The sequence below is a fragment of the Eptesicus fuscus genome, chromosome 21, assembly GCF_027574615.1.
Source record: "Eptesicus fuscus isolate TK198812 chromosome 21, DD_ASM_mEF_20220401, whole genome shotgun sequence".
Lineage (NCBI taxonomy): Eukaryota > Metazoa > Chordata > Mammalia > Chiroptera > Vespertilionidae > Eptesicus > Eptesicus fuscus.
The window spans coordinates 8,840,191-8,856,779 of NC_072493.1; the positions used below are offsets into that span (position 1 = coordinate 8,840,191).

Genomic DNA, 16,589 nt, shown 5'->3' on the forward strand with positions numbered 1-16,589 from the left:
CACTGATGCTTCTATCCCTCTCTCCCTCTCCCTTCATCTCTGAAATCAATAAAAATAAATAAAGGTGAGGAAACTCAACGACAGGGGTTCAATCGGGTTATTGGATCAAGCACCCCCTCTCCTAACCACACTGGCTCCTAGGCCTCCAGGTCAGACTGCCCGGGACGTTCTCTTGGCTCCTCCACGACCCTCAAGCCACACTTTTCCCCTCCATAACGTCTCCTCTGGGCGTTGTGGGGCCAATCCCTAGTCTTTGTTTTGAGCCTTCACCCTCTCCTTTGATTGACAGGCCCACATTTCAAAGGCCAGTGGGACTTACCCACATGGATGTCTTTCCCTGATACCCAGCCAGGCCCGAGCGCCCAGCCCCTTCCTCTAGCTTGAGCCTCGGTAGCTCCCCCCGCGCCCCCCCTCTACCCTCTGTCCGTCCATCTCCATTACAGCACCAAGCTCATTCTGCCCAGACATCTAGCTTAGCATGGCCGCGCCGGCCTCCTGCCCCTGACTGTGGGATCCTGGCAAGCAGGAATCTGTCCTCAGGGGCCTCTCACAGAGCCAAGCCGCACAGTGAAGAGAGGACTTACCCAGCTCTGGGCCCCCCGTTTCCCCTCCCAGCAACCCTATTCAGCTCCCAGGACTACTGCCATCTGACCCCCTAAGCGCTGAGACTTCCCCGGGACCATCCTTCTCCAGCCGCCTTCCATCACCACCACTCCCCACCCCCAACCGTCCTCTCTGCTCCGAACTGCCTCCAACTGCCTCGGATCTTTCACTCCCCCCACATTCCAACAGGCCAACTGCTCATCCGACCTGGATATTCCGGAGGAGTCCTGGCCAGTACTTGTGTCGACTGTCCCTCCCTGTGGGCTTATCTACTATCTCCTGGTGAATAAATCCAGAGAATGCATCGGGGGCAAGAATGACACAGAAATGACGCTCTGTCCTCAGCACATCACAGCAACATGGATCATTACTGCTGGTTTTAACTTTGGTGACTTGGAAAAGGTGACATCTGGCAGGTCTCGCCGCTGAAGAATTACAATTTTCCCCCTTGGCGATTCTTACCTGCCGGTATTATGCCAGGCGACTCCCCCGGCTCTCAACATACAGATACATATACTCTATACATAATATCCACGTACGTATGTATGTATACATAACCAAGTATTTCTATCAGAATGGACTCATGGATACTTATTTTATTCTATGAGTTATAACCCAGTACTATCAATATTTATTTGTTTATTTATTTGCCAAAAGGACCCAGACCGGGCCTTTGGCAGCGCCTTGGAGTCAGCTCCCGCGTCCGGACAGCCCCCCCATCTCTGAACACTCCTAACTTCCAGGCTGAAAGCCAGTGCCGGGCAGGGACGGTTCCCACCCCCAACTCCTCTCGGCCCCTCTCTCCTCCTCAGCCCGCCCCGCCCAGGCCCACGGGCTCCCCGGGCCCTACGCACCTTGCTCAGGGGCGCCCCCTCACGCCCACCGCAGCCGGTGCCGCCCCGACAGCCTCCGTCTACCCGACACCCGCCGTTGGTCAGCAGCGCGGGCCTGAGCTCACCTCGCGCCCGCGACCTCCGCGTGTCCCCGCCCCCGCCCCCCGGGGCAGCCAGGCCCTCCGCCCCCGCCCCCTCCCCCTCCCCCTCCCGCTGCCCGGCCCTCGCGCTCGCCGGCCCGCTTCTGCGGCCCATCCTTCCGAACCCCAGGGACCCCGGCGCGCGGCGGCCCCGGTCGCGGTCCGCACGGGCACGCCCCTCCGCCGGGCCCGCCCTCCTCCCCACGTGCCGCTCGAACAGCACCAGGTGTCCGCCGAGGCCGGGTCTCTGCCGGGGGACGGACACCCGGAGGCGGCGCGGCCGGGAAGGGGCTGCAGACGTTTTCTCTTTAGTAACAAAGCAGACGCACCTGCTGGCGGCCCTCTTGGCGCAGTGGGCAGCGCGTCAGTCTCATAATCTGAAGGTCCTGAGTTCGAGCCTCAGAGAGGGCACGGCGTTTTGCTGTGGCGGCGCCGGGCGCGCACGGGACTCCACCTCCAGCGGAAACGGTGACGTCACAGCCAGGGCCGTGAGCGAGCTCCCCACTCCCAGGAACACAGGTGAGAAAACACGCAGTGTGGGCGCCAATGCAGGGAAATGGGCATCTCGCGGCTGAGAGGTCCCATTCCTTCTGCGACATGAGTGCAAATCAACCGCCTAGCCACCCCTGACCTCCCCCTTTGGACCCGCCCACGTGGCCCAGGGAGCGAGGTGGGGCGGGACAGCGCTGACCCGGAATGACCAAGCTCTAACCACAGCTTTAGCTGAACTCTTCAACTCAGGTGTTCGTTTTTAGTAAGATTATATTTGAGCCAAATTGACAACATATGCCAAGGAGCTAGATCCGAATGTTCCCTGAATCTTTCAATTTTCGATTCAGTTTTACAGTAGCTTCCAATTATTTTGTGATCTAGTCTCTATTAGTTATTTCATTTCAAAAATAGGAACATTTCTAGCTTTCATTATTCATTTCTGTCTTAATTGCATTGTGTGGTCAAGAAATATATTCTTAAGAGTTAAATCCTCTGAAATTTATGACTGAGTTTATGGTAAGGTGACCAGATTTTAACATTGGTAAAGCGGACACCATTGACCGGGGGAGGGGGGTTCTTGATTAAAAATTTGGTCTATATGGAGCAACAAAAATTTTCATAGAACGCAAAAATAGTATTGTAATATATTTTTTAAATTTCAACAAGTACAATTTACAAATATAATAAATAAAAATTATGTATAGTATTATTTTATTCTTTGGCATATTTCTCATTTGAGTGAATTTTTTTAGTAGATTGCTGTCGTTGTTTAAAAGGTCATGAATTTGCCGTAACGTAAGTCGTGTCACTTTCAAGGCCGGCGCTAGACTTTTTGCCGCCACTATAAAATATAAATATGAGTACTGTCTGCTAAATTCAAGAAAATTTATGTATTTATGAAATAAATAATTACCTAAATTATCTGAATAGCTGATTTGTAATGACATCACTTGTTTAACTAGCTTACTAGCACGCAGTACGATGTGTATCGTCTGAGAGACAGTTACAAAATGTTTTCGTCGTTGCCAATCCCAAAAAATGCCATTGTTCATTAAGTCCAAACAATGGTGGTCGAATTCTAACAACTGATCAACAATGCGAACTTTGATAAGCAGTTCTCGATAATCAGTTCTCAACAATTATTTGTTATTATTAAAGTTTAACATTATAAAATTAACAAAAATAATATAAAACTCATATCCTGGCTAAATAGCCACATGGCCGCCGAAAACCGTATATTCCCTTCCCGTTCTCCCTAGCTTGTCGTGCATTCTTTGCAAAAATCGGGACTTTTTTAAAACGTCGCGGGACGCGGGACAAATTGTTAAAAATCGGGACTGTCCCGCCAAAAGCGGGACGTCTGGTCACCTTAGTTTATGGTCAAGTTTTATCAATGCTTTGTGTATGTGAAAAAAATATACTCTGTAGTGATTGTATGAATTATCCTGCGTTTACTCATCATGTTATTCAACTCTTCTATATTCTTATTATTTTGTCTGTTTAAACTATTGGCTACTGAGAGAGATTTGTCTATTTTTTGTCAATTTTTCTTTATAAATTTGAAACTACATTAATAAATGCATAAAACATAATGGAATTTTTGTATCTTCCTGTTGGATTCATGAAGTGTTCACCTTTATCTCAGATATTGCTCTTTGTTTTAGAGCATATTAATCTAAAGTTCATGTATCAGCTTGCTTGGATTTAGTGTGTACACGAAATATCTCACTTTCATCCTTTTTGTATCCTTTTATTTTAATCTTTTAAACATGTACACCTGAGAATTTTTAAAATCCAGTCATATATCAACAGATTAATAGAAATATTTACTCTATTTACATTCACCATAATTACTCATATCTTTGGATTTAAACCTCGATGGACATTATAAATTTTGGAGTCTATTTGTTCCTATAGCCCAGTAGGACAGATCTATTGGCTTCTACCCTCTGTATCATATCTTTACATGGATGCTAATTATATTATTTAGAGGCACACTGGCAACAGCAGGGTAGGCAAACTATAGCCAGCAGATCAATCTGGCCACTGCTTGTTTTTATAAAGTTTTATTGGAACATAGTTCCACACATTCCTTTATGTATTGTCTATGGCTGCTTTCACGCTACAGCAGAAGAGTTGAGTATCTGGGGCAAAGATCAAATGGCAAAGCCTAAAATATTTATTACCTGGCCCTTTAAGTTTATTGTTTCCAGGGCTATGGTAACAAATAGACTCCAAAATTTATAACAGCTCTAATACGTTTATTTCTCGTCCACGTAACAATCCAAAGTGGGCAGCTTTTCTCCATATTTGATTTGTGGAAACAGGATGCTTCCACCTCATGGCTCTACGATCCTCTAGGGCAGTGGTCGGCAAACCGCGGCTCGCGAGCCACATGCGGCTCTTTGGCCCCTTGAGTGTGGCTCTTCCACAAAATACCACGTGTGGGCGCGCACGTACTGTGCGATTGAAACTTCGTGGCCCATGCGCAGAAGTCGGTTTTCGGCGTGGGCGAGTCTATTTTGAAGAAGTGGCGTTAGAACACTCAAGGGGCCAAAGAGCCGCATGTGGCTCGCAAGCCGCCGTTTGCCGACCACTGCTCTAGGGCTTCCATGCCATTCACCTTGCGTTGGTAGAAGAGGACAGAGAACCTGGAGGGACACCCCTACTGCTTTAGTCTTGGCCCAGAAATGGGACCCATTCTTCTCAGCAAGAATTAGGTTCCCAACGACATCTCAATGCGAAGGATGGCACTTGGTCCATGGCTCTGCAGTCTCCTCCCAGTGACAACTCTAAGCTACAAACTTGAGTGGCAGCTATCTCGTGGCCATGCCAACACCAAGCAAAGAGGAGGCGGGATGGGAGAGGACTAGAAAGCAGGCCTATCTGCTTGTTTTGGGGAGCTGGGGCTTTTTCAAAATATTACATCATCACATCCTCAAACATGAGGAAGCTGACACAAAACCGTAGCTTTTGACTGGCACCAAATGCCAGAATTAGGATCAGGACTTGCGAAGACTCGGATCAAATGAGGTGCTGTGAATCAGGAAGCTGAAAGGAGAGAGCCTTTCTCGGGATATGGTTACACCCGCTCATGGAGCCTCACTCAGCCTTGGCCGGTGGCTCAGTAGGTTGGAGCACTGTCCCGTACACCAAAACGTTGCCGGTTCAGTTCCCAGTCAGGGCCCGTATGGGAGGTGACCGATCAGTATTTCTCTCGCATCACTCTCTCCCTTTCTCTCCCCTCATCCTCAGGTGAGGATTAACAGAAGAGTTGAGCATTGTTGATCTACCAACTCCAATATGCAACTTGAAAATTTGTACATATACATACATTTCTTCTTAAGCCTTCTTAAATTCCAAGAATTCCCTGCATGTCCCCCCTCAATCCCCCCCAAAAAAAGTTACAAACAAAACTAAGTCCTGCTCTAGCCTGTTTGGCTCAGTGGATAGAGCGTCGGCCTGTGGACCCAAGGGTCCTGGGTTTGATTCCAGTCAAGGGCACATACCTGGTTGCAGGCTCCTCCCTGGTCCGGGCCTTGGTCAGGGCTCATGCAGGAGGCAACCAGTCAATGTGTTTCTCTCACATCAATGTTTCTTTCTGTTTTTCCGTCTCTCTTCCATTCTCTCTAAAATCAATCAAAAAATATCCTCCGGTGAGGATTTAAAAAATAAAGAAAAGAAAATTCCTAAAAAAAAAAAAAAAAAGTCCTTCCCCACCCTGGAATTTGCTGACTGGGGGTATAAGGAATCCACCACAATGAATTTGTCATTGGAAAGAACTGACCACATATCCAGGCCATTCTGATTTTTTGCTTTTCTATTTTATTAGTTATAAAGGCAAGTTTCCCCACCAAAACCCAGCAATCGGTGGTGGAAAAATAACAAAGTGAAAAATCCCTAAGCTGTACAATAAAAACCTGGGCGTGCAGGCTGGGGTGTGTTCTGGGAGAGGGGAACAGACATTGACCTGCCATGGCATTGGAAGTTGGTCAGCGCCCAAGGTCACCCTCTCAGCACGCTGCTTTCTCTGGCTCTTCACCAGCAGGACCCGGCACCCAACCTTCAGTACAAGAGCTGGTAAACCGTGGCACAGTTCTTGGAGCCCGTGACCAGATACTGGTTGTCTGAGGACACATCGCAACACAGGACTTCTGTAGACTCCTCTTCCTAGAGGGAAAGAGGAGCCAAAAAAGGTTCTCTATGCAGGGGCCAGGCTCGGGCAAGAGATGGTTCCATTTAGGGCTCTTGCAAGGCGCAGCGTAGACCTGAGGCTCCGTTTGGAGGCAGGGCCAGGTCTCAGGCCTCAAGGTGGAGCCCCTGCGTTTGCAGGACCTTAAGTCCTCATTCCCCCCATCTATTAAGTGGCCCTGGCTGCCATCTCAGAGGTCCTCTCCAGCAGTGCCTCTGGGACCTGACCCACTGGGATCGGGGCTACAGCTCTGTGCCGGGTTTTCACACCCCTCCTTCCAGTACCTGAAACAACTTTTGTAGATAAGGTGCAGATAAGCAGTGGACTGACTCATCCATTGTGGTCACAAAATAGCTCCCTGCGAAGGAAAAACAGATGGAGGGCCAGGCCAGATACTGCATTCTAGTCCAGCTGTTCCCGGCCGGACTAGGGAAGAGGTTTCTCTGCCTCAGTTTCCCCCCAAAATCAGAGACAAAACATGAACCATTCCCTCATTTGCCCCCACCCTCCACCCCACAGAGGATCACGGTGAGCGTCTCTGAACAGGACAGCAGCTGGGGCTTCGTGCCTCTTCCGTCTGCCCGTGTCTTCAGGCTGCCATTGTGTGGGGAAGCGACCCTTTCTGACAGAGCCAGGAAAGGAAAGGGGGTGAGTAGACAGAGAAGACAGGAAAGGTAGCCGGGCTATCAGAGGGAGAAACACTCTGGGGTGGGGGTGGGAGTGGGGGTGATGCAGAGGTGAGAGCAGCGGGGAGCAGACACCTGGATCTGTTTGGCCAGTGTTGGGGCTGGAGAGAGAGTAATTAAGAGTCTGAAATAGGCTGGGCCCAGACTTTAAAAGTTAGTAGACACCCCAGAGTGTGCCAGGACACCCCGAGATGTTGCCTGGCTTCTCACGCACCACAGGCGGCAAACTTGAGGTTGTGGTGATGGACGTATTTATGTATGACGGCCTTAAACGCCTCCCTCCGGTGTGTGTGCATGATGATGATGTCACTCGTCCGCAGGCCCACTAGCAGCCACTCCTCACTGGGGTCATGGGTAATGCTGAGGATCTGTGAGGAAGGAGGTGGGAGTCAGCGCTCCAGGCTGCCCACCCCATCCTTCGTGCCCACCTCCAAGCTCAGGTCCCGCTCCTGCGGGCACCCATAGCTCCCAGGCCCGGGGGCCGCACTCAGCCAGCCGTGGCCGAGCAGGCACCTCATGGTGGACGCTGTATTGCTGCAGCTTCTGGCAGCTCCTCAGGTCCCAGGCATACAGGCTGGTGTCTTCGCCGCCGGTCCAGAACTTATTGCCCGTGATATCCACACATCGGGACCCAAACTCAGGGACTTCGTGCTTCCTGGTGGGAAAGAACGCAGAGGTTTGTGTTTGGTTGGACCCCCGGGAGTTTGGGGCCCAGAAAGGCCCTAGAGCAGTGATGGTGAACCTATGACACGCGTGTCAGCACTGACACACGTAGCCATTTCTGATGACAAGCGGCCGCATGCCGAGGATGAAACATTTGATGCTCCTGAGGATGAAACATTTGGGACTAGAGTCTTGGAGTTAGTTTTTTCCTCAAAGTGATACACTACCTGAGTTATGCTCAGTTTTTTGGCGAAGTTTGACACGCCAAGCTCAAAAGGTTGCCCATCACTACCCTAGAGGGACCCCTGATCTATTCTCCACACTGACTCACTTAGTCCTGCCGCACAGAGGGGAGAGTGAGGTCCAGAAAGGACACGTGCCTTCCCGCCCCCAGGTCATACCTGATCAAGATTTGGTGCTGCAGATCCCAAATTTCAACGAATCCTTTGAAACAAGCCAAGCAGATCTGGGCATTGGAGGAGATGGCCAGAGAGTAGCATATGGGGCCTGCGGAGGCCAGCTGGGCCCTGATGCGGGGTGTGGGTGCCAGATCCCAAAGCGTCAGGGTCCGGGACACCCCCCCGGTGATCAGGCTCTGCTCGTCGGGGAACAGCTTGCAGCTGAGGACACAGTTATGACGGTCCTGTAGGGACGGTCACACGCTCACATCACCTCCACGAAGCGCAGGCTGCGGGGCTCCTGACGGAATAGCGTCTGGGGGCCCTAAGCCCTCGTAGCGCAGCCTCACCTGAAAGTTCAGCTGGGCCTGCGGGGCCTTGCTCCAGGCGTGCAGGGCACTCTCGTCCCACACCCTGATGTAGCCGTGGCCACACGTGTACACGTGGTGAGTCGAGCTGCTGATGGCAATGGCACAGACTTTCTTGCCGTGGCAGAGTTTGCCCACCTTCCAGGACTTGCGTGGGATCCTGTGCCTGACCACCACTTCGTCTGCCACGGGAGGCTGGGAGAGGAGAGGGTGGTGGCCTTGAACGGCCATTGCCCTGGGCCCCCTCATCCATGGGGACTGCCTGCCCCTGTCCGGACTACATTCCTAGCCGTTCATCCAACAGCTCCCCTCTCACCCCCAGGCAGGATCGTGTCCTCAGCTGGGACCCAGCCCACTGACACCGTCTGTGCTAGCCCAGGTCAGGCCCAGGTGGCCCTCCTTGATAAGCAGGGCCACGTTTCTGAGGCCATTCCGAGTGCCAGCAGCGAGAGCAGAGCCTGGCTGAGCCCCCACGGTGCAGCTCTAGAAGTGACTCTGTGAGCAGAAGCCCTGTATACTGCTGGCGGGAGAAGGGGGGAGCCACAGGACCCTCACCACCTATGGGAGAGAGCGAGTGTGGACACTCCACACCCTCACCTTCTTGTTTGGGGGGAACGGGGAAGAGACACTTACAACTGCTCTGAAGAAGGACCAGACTTCGTCACTGGGAGGAGGCGAAGGACAAGGCAGGCCTGCAGGGAAGTACCGATGCCCACGGCTCACGGAATGGGCAGCTGGCAGCCTGCTCTCCTGACGCCAGGGCCTCTCCCCAAGGCCCCATCTGAGCACCTTGAGCTGCCACCCTCCCTACCCACACTGTCCCGGTTGCACTTACCAAACTCGAATCCTAGTAAGCTGTTGTGACAAAGGGGGAGGGGGAGGGGGAGAGAGGAGAGAGCATGAAATGGAGGGCTCCCTGCTAGGACCCCTCCCCCAGGTCAGTTCCTGGCCCCCCTCCGCCCCCCACCAAGGGAGACCTACCTGGAGGCAAACTCTGCTTCTTCTTTCGGCCGCCCCTCGGAGAACCAGCTGGCCTGGAGCTCAGACCTGTCCAGGGCCTGGAGGGCCCACTGCTGCGGGGTCAGAGTGCTCATCTCCTGGTACACCGGGCCCTGCTGCGCCTCCGCCTCCGGGGAGCCTGGGGACCGCTGCGGGGTGCCGCACCCCCCATCCAGCTGGGGCTCTGCTTGATGCCTATGCTGAGAGGAGATGCCAGAGCTTTCGGGCTCACACCTCCTCGGCTCCGGTTCATCATAAATTCTGAGGATACTGAACGCCGCCTCTTCCTTCTTTCCACTCATGTTCTTAGGCCGAGGAAGTGCCGGAGGCACGATGGGCCGGTTGACAGATGCTGGGCTCCCAATTGGTCCTCACCCCCTGCAGCAAGAGAGAGGACGGATCCTGTATGCTGTGTGGGGTCTATTTAGAAGGGTCAGAGGTGTTCTCATGGTGAGAGGATTCAAAAGACTGGTCGCTAACTTTTTATACAAAATGTTGGCAGCACTGGTGACAAGTTTCACAGGGACATTTTGAGATGTTACCAGGTATCATGTTTTTCCTTCTAGACACACACACTGCATTTCCAGTCCCATAAAATCAATCCACCCTTTCATCTGACCAACGAAGGCTCATCCCCAGTATAAATAAAATGTAAGGCAACAGGAAACTCCACTCACATCACAGGGCCTCTTGCCCCCTGGAGGGGACAGCGGAGTGTGTGTGTGGGGGGGGAACTCTGAGGAAGTCATGCGAACATGATGTTCCGTTTGGATGGGGCATGGTGGCGGAGCAATGAGGAGGGTGTCTGCTGGTGGTAATCCTTCCTACCCTATGGGAGAACTCTGAGAACTGAATGGAATCCTGCATGTAGACTACACAGAATTATGTAAAGCTAGTGACAAACGTGCAACAAATGGCAGAGGTTTATTTGTGGACTGTGCCAGGGACCACCGCGTGTAAGACTGAAGGCAGACCAAGCGCCTTCATTCAGAAGGCCCTGGGGAGGCCCAGGGTGCCATTATCAGGGATCGTGAGAAGCCTCGGGGACAAAATGATGGTGGGGCTTGGGAGGGCTTCTCCTAATGGGAGCCAGTGCCTTGTGGCCCAGGCTCAAATACTGGCTCTCAGATACCACTTCTCTCCAAGGTCCAGCCGATTCCCCAGAGAAAACAGGCTGCCTGCTCTTTGGCAGATGCAGGGGGTGGTTGTATAAAAGCCTCCACGACTTGACACCTTTGAGCTCTCGTTGTGTGTTTGGTCCTCAACCAAACACTGTACATAGCTGAGCCCATTTTATCCTACAACTGTGTGGCCACATTTTACAGATTTTTAAAACTGAAGCTCAGAGCAGGTGAGCAAATAGCTACAAAGCACAGAGACGTTGTTCTCTTCTCTGCCCTGTCCAGCTCCAAACAGCCTTCTCTCCTACCTCCCCATCAGAGGAAGGAAGGCCGCATCCACCGTAATTAAAATGCAGTTTCCCTCGGACCCAGCACTTCCACTTTAAGGAATTTGTCCTAAAGGTGCACCTGGAAGGTGCAAGAGGATATAGGTAGAAACTGGAGCACTGGTTGTGACAGCAGATGAGTGGACAAACCCCAAGGAGGGGACCGGTGAAGTAGGTTACAGCATACACGTAAAGTGGAATGCTATGCAGCTGTTAAAAATGACAAGGACACTAATGCACGGATATGGACAATTTCAAGGTGTGTTCATGGGCGAACAGGTGGATTCTGAAAACACACAGCTTTTGTGTAAAAGAAGGATGGAAATGAGAACCTTTCTTTGCATATGTCTGGATGTACATATTAGGAAGAGGGGTTGCTTTTGGGCATGGAAATTGGCAAACAGGAAAGAAGAATGGGAGGAAGATTTGTTTAAATAACTCGGGATAGTTTCTGCATACTTGTGGCTATTTGAAACTAAATTAAAAACTGTGGGAACTTGAGTCTTTTTCTCAACCAAGTCCTTCCTTTCTCACCTTCCCCCAAATGATCATTTGGGGCCCTCGTGATTCTTAGTTACTTGGTGTGTGTTGCTTTTTTGTAAACTGAAGCTCAGAGCAGGTGAGCAAATATCTAATCAATATATTGTTATTGATTTCAGAGAGGAAAGAGATAGAAAGATCAGTGATGAGAGAATCATTAATCAGCTGCCTCCTGCACGCCCCCTACTGGGAATTGAGCCCAAAACCCCAGCATGTGCCCTGACAGGGAATTGAACCATGACCTCTTGATTATAGGTCGATGCTCAACCAAATCTGCCTTGACACATATCAGGCTCCTTTAACTGGGCCACCAGGGTTGCCTGGGCCCTGGTGAGGGCAAAAGCACAGAGCACACATGTTCCCAGCCCAGTGTGAAGTGACGGGGGTGGGGGGGGGGGGTCTGCTGCCCAGACTCCCGCTTGGGGGTTACGTAAAGCTTAAAGGCAGGAAAACCATTTAACCAGGATTTCATCCTAAGAAAGAGGAGAAGGAAGAGTCTTTCTAGAAAGAGGAGAAGAGTTGATAGCCCCGATTCCCCTTCTGCCCTATCCCCAGAGGTGGGAATATAGAGAGCCCTCCCCTTCCCAGGCAACTCCCTCTTTCCTAAGCTTCAACATAAAATGCTAGAGCCGAAGTCAGCCCTGCCAACAAGATAAGCACTCACCCAGTGCCCATGGCATGCAATTCCCCTCCGAAAGCAGGGAAGTCAGCAGAGCCGAGATCTAGCTAGTGCTGGGAACCCCGCTCCCTAGCTCTGGGCCCTCCCTCCACACCAGGCACTGCCATGAATGGATCATCTACCAGGCGTGGCCACAACCACAGCCAAGCGCGGGCCATCCCTGGGGTGCCATTTCCGAAGAACCCGGGTGTCCTTGGATGAGGGGCAAGATGGGGATCTGCCAAGTAAATTCACGGCAAGAGGAAAGATGGAGTGGGAAATGTTTAGAGGGACACGTCTTTGGATGGTGTTCAGGCCGCCCACTAGAGCCAGTGTTTCCTCCAAGATGTACAGGTGGATTGGGTTGTACACAAGAGCCACTTCAAATGCTCATCTCTGGGCGAATCCCCTTTGCTCAGGAAGGCTGGCGTTGGGCTGCCCAATGTGGGGGACTACGGGAGGAAGGAGGGGCCCCGTTTCTTTTCCTTCCCCCGTTCTGACTTGAACAGGCCTGGCTCTGTGATCTTTGGTCTTTCACGAGTGTCCCTGAAAGTGAAGAGCAGGGGTGCTCGGCTCGTTAACACGTATACTAAAAGTGGAACAATACAGAGAAGATTAGCATGGCCCCTGCGCAAGGAATACACGCAAATTCATGAAGCAGTCCATATTAAAAAAAAAAAAAAGGTGAAGAGCAGGGAAGCCATTCTTTTCTGCGGCTCTCTCGCCCAGGGGTTCTTAAATTTGAGCACTCATAAGACCCGCCCCCCCAGATCTTCTTAGAACAGCGTGGGGGCGGGGGGCAACCCCAAAGATTCTGATTCTGTGGGTCTGGGGGTAGGGCCCAAGACTTGGTATTTCTAACAAGTTCTGTGGTGATGTCACCATGCTGCCACTGCCGGCCTGGGGACCCCGTGTGAGCAGCACTGCCTGCCCCGCTGCCCGGTGGTCCCTTCCTGGCAGGAGGGGGAGGGGTGGTGAACTGGAGCCTCTCCTGCTCCGCTTCCTCCTTCACCTCTGCCACTGGCCTGGCCCCCCCCCCCCCCCCTCCCACTGAGCACACTCTTCCCTCCTAGTTCCCTCTCCTTCGCCGGCCTTAGGCAGTTTGGCGGGTGGTTTTCTTACCTTTGCTCCCCGAGGACAGAGGCCTGTGTCTCTGCCCAAAGACCCTGACCAGTTCCAGGCAAAGGTGGTGGAACCGTGATGGGGGCGGGGGGCGGGGGGCGGTAGGTAGCCCCAGCAATTGGATGCACACTGAGGCTAGAGTTTGGGTCCTCAGAGCCGGACCTCAAACTTCAGTTTCCAGATCTTTATCTGGAGGCTGGAGCGCCCTCCCGTGGGCAGTAGAAGGGCAACCCAATTCTTACCACTGGCGTTCATGGCTTGTGCACTGGATGGTTGTGCTGAGGGTACAACTGCGCCCCATCCCACTCCCGCCCACCCCGCACTAGAGCCCCCTGGGAATTCACCCGGGAGGCTGTGGACGAAAATGTATGAACCACATAAACACGGACACAAAGCCCTTCTTCCCTCACCGACTCCCCGGCATCACCCACTGCACCGAAGTGAGGCCCCAGCAAGGCCCCGCCGGGCCAGTGAGCTGCACGCCGGTGAGCAACTCCAAGTAGAATGGGGGGGCGGGGGTGCGGGGGAGAGAATGGGAACCATTAGACGGAGGTGAGAGCTGACAGCTGGGCAGGCCACGCTGACCCAGACACCAGGGAGGCCCTCCAGGGGGAGGTGGCTTCTGGCCGCGCTCCGTGTGAAGAGGGGGAGGAAGCCCCGGGGAGCAGGGCCCCTGCACGGCGTGGCCAGGACCCTCCTCACTGCTCCCCTGCTCCCTGCGCTGCCTCTCTTCCTCCCCGCGGTCAGGGGGGCCTCCAACCACCGTTCCTCAGCCGGTGCCTCCCCGGAGAGCGCGGTGGCCGTCCTGTGGCCCCCCATCTTGTGTTGTCTGACCCGCCTCGCAGCCGGGGGCGCCGTGGGCGCCGGTGTTCTGGATCCTGCCTACCGACTCCTGCCGGCCCCACCTCACTGTACCTCGAAGCAAAGCCCGCTGCCCTTCGCTCGCCGGGCCCCGCGGCCCCGGGCCCTTCTCCGCCGTCCCCACGGCAGCCCTGCCCGCGCGAGCCACAGGCCGGGCCTCCGCGGGGCGGGCGGCGGGGCAGGCTGTGCTTCTTGGAAGACAAGTTTGCAAAGCGCTGGCCTAACCGTTCTGAGTTCCCCGCCTCGGGCGCGGGCGCCCTCCGCCGCGGCGCCGCGGTCAGCCCGCGGGACTTCCGGGTCTCCGAGCGCGTGTCCCCCGCCCCGAGGTGGTTTCCCGCCCGCGCAGGAGAGCGGGCGGGGCGGCTCCCGCCTGCAGGCAGCCAATGGCCACCTGAGGGAGCGGGAGGCGGCCCGGCGGCCGGCGGCTCGCCATGGCTCCCCCCGGTCCCAGGGCGAGTCCCAGCGCCCGGGCACCGGGCCGACCTCCGCGCCCCTCAGGCGGAGGCCAACGCAGCCCCCGGGCGGGAGGGCGCGCGCCCCGCCGAAGGCCGCCGCTCTCCTCACCCGCGCGCCCTCCCGCCCGCCCGCGGGGGTCCGGGCGTCGCGGGCACTCGCCGGGAGCACGTGGGCTCCGGGCGCTCCGGCCGGAGGCGGCCGCGGACACGAGGAACTGCCCTTACCGTGCGGCTGAAGGAGCCCAGCGAGCGCCCTCGGCGCGGCCGTGCAGCCGGGAGGGCTTCCTGGAGGCCGGGCTTGCTGAGCGTGGGGGGTTCCGTGGCCCGGAGCGGACCCCTCAGGACGGCGGAGGGGCACCGCGCCGCGAGGCTGGTGAGCGGAGAGCGCGGAGGACCCCAGCCCAGGGCGCGCCCAGACCGGCGGGAGCCCGGGGAGTCCTGGGAGCTGTCGGAGGGCGGAGACCACGTGGTCTCGGTGCATATGGCGCCGGAGGGGGGGAAGGAGCTGGGGGAGCTCTCGGAGAGGCCGAGGCTGGCTCCTCGCGGTCCCCGCGCTAGGCGAGCCCCGGCCGGGAAGGGGCCTGCCTCCCACAAATGCTCAGTCCACTGGAATGGGCTGTGCCGGGGTCCTCAGGTCCTCGTCAGGAGGGGCCGCAGAAGGGGGTGTGGCCCGGGGAGAGGGGGCTTCCGAGGAGGACAGCCGGAAGCCTCCGCCCTCCGCCCTCAGCCCTCCGCCAGGAGGAGAGAGCTGCTGGCCGGGGACTGCGGATCCTCTCGTCCCCACCCCAGACGCGACCCCAGCCCGGGACCCTCCCACCCGTCCTGCTTGGGCCTCTCACCAGGCTCCTCCCTGGATTGCTGGGTGCCCGGCGGCAACCATGTTTTCCCTGAACCTCAGTTTCCCCTCCTGACCTGGACAGGGCAGCACCCCGTGTTCTCTGAGGGCCCTGACAGTGTGACAGCCTGGGGCGGAGGGTGCCCGGTGCTGCAGGACGGAACACGCTGACGAAGGCTGAGGGAGACTTGATTTAATCCGGCTCTTCCGAGCCCATGGCTCCGACTCAGAGATGTGTGTGTGAGGGGACGGGGGCCTCCAGCACTGACTCCTTTCTGTCCTTGTGAGGTCCCGCTGGCCCCGGGGAGCTCTGGGCGAGGGGGCCACGGTACTCCATGAGGACTTGCAGGTGTCTGCCTTCTCCTGACGTCCTTGGGATCTAAACAAGGACCTGCCCTGGGCAATACCAAACCCACCATGAGGGAGAAAAGCCTCAGGGACCATCCAGGTGGGAAGGGCCTTGAGCCCCACCCCTGAGCTGACCAGGAGCCTGAGACCCAGGACACACGGACCATTGATGGCTGATCCTGGACATCAGGTTGTCTTCAGCGACTTGATCCTCCTAGAGTCCCTGCCTAGTTGCTGCCATAGCAGAAACTGTCACACCTGCTGGGAACCGGGATTGCAGGACTTCCTGTCCCCACCTCCGCTGACCACACATCCAGAAACCATCTACAGGATGTTCATGAACCAGGAGGGTTGGAGCGAGCTATGGCCTTTCACCTCTCCTCTGGTCTGGGTGACCACATCAACTCCTGGTTTGCTGTGTGACCAGGGAGAGCGTCCATCTCTGGGTCTGTTTCCCTGTGAGTAAATGGACCTCATGCCTCAGTGCACTCTGGGTCTTCGTGTTCAGCCTGGAATTTTCCAGAGCAGACCAGCAGGTCAGGAGAAGGGCCCTGCTACCTCAGTTCTGAGGCTCCAATGCCTGCCTCCACACAGATCAGCTCCTAGGAGCATGGGGGCAGGGGAGAGGACTTACGCAATGGCATCTCCTGGACACTGCTCAAGTCATTAGCTTTCTGACCAGAATAGTTCCTTTGAAGCATTCAAGACAGCACTCCCAGCCAACACATCACTCAAGCTGGAGAGCATAGGAGGTATGTCTGGGGCAGGGATCTGTGCATCTATGGGAGGGTCTGTGTGTACATCTTGTGTCTGTGGGAGAGAGGTGCAGGGGCTTCCTGTGTGTGGTTGTTCGCACCTGTCTTAATTTCCACTCCTTGGAATACTACCAAGAGTGAACTTTAATAATTTTAATGCCTTTTTAAAAGCTGCCTGCTAGTGTGATTTACTG

General features: G+C 54.9%; 1 protein-coding gene and 2 non-coding genes across 3 annotated transcripts; 2 read left to right on the forward strand and 1 right to left on the reverse strand.

Moving 5' to 3' along the window:
• The first annotated feature begins 1,914 nt into the window (after window positions 1-1,914).
• On the forward strand, window positions 1,915-1,987 carry TRNAM-CAU (transfer RNA methionine (anticodon CAU)). Its single transcript has one exon. It is a non-coding gene; the product is annotated as a tRNA-Met (tRNA).
• Window positions 1,988-6,025: 4,038 nt separating this feature from the next.
• TLE7 (TLE family member 7) lies at window positions 6,026-9,676 on the reverse strand. Its single transcript, XM_028142625.2, has 9 exons — window positions 9,357-9,676; window positions 9,211-9,230; window positions 9,009-9,067; window positions 8,358-8,570; window positions 8,011-8,252; window positions 7,460-7,601; window positions 7,161-7,314; window positions 6,545-6,618; window positions 6,026-6,238 (listed from the first exon to the last, which is right to left on the reverse strand). The coding sequence occupies exons 1-9, from the start codon at window positions 9,674-9,676 to the stop codon at window positions 6,134-6,136; spliced, it is 1,329 nt and encodes a 442-aa protein (XP_027998426.2). The 3' UTR covers window positions 6,026-6,133.
• A 2,908-nt stretch (window positions 9,677-12,584) lies between these two features.
• Window positions 12,585-12,691, forward strand: LOC114230977 (U6 spliceosomal RNA). The gene has a single exon (XR_003616971.2). It is a non-coding gene; the product is annotated as a U6 spliceosomal RNA (small nuclear RNA).
• Window positions 12,692-16,589: the final 3,898 nt, after the last annotated feature.

What these genes read in the sequence shown, in the direction of transcription:
- TLE7 (XM_028142625.2), bottom strand. Translation starts at nt 9,676, where the DNA reads ATGAGTGGAAAGAAGGAAGAGGCGGCGTTCAGTATCCTCAGAATTTAT. An exon ending in AATACAGCGTCCACCATGAG is followed by an intron (nt 7,315 to 7,459) that starts GTGCCTGCTCGG and finishes CCTTCCTCACAG; the next exon opens with ATCCTCAGCATTACCCATGA. An exon ending in ATCTACAAAAGTTGTTTCAG is followed by an intron (nt 6,239 to 6,544) that starts GTACTGGAAGGA and finishes CTTTCCCTCTAG; the next exon opens with GAAGAGGAGTCTACAGAAGT.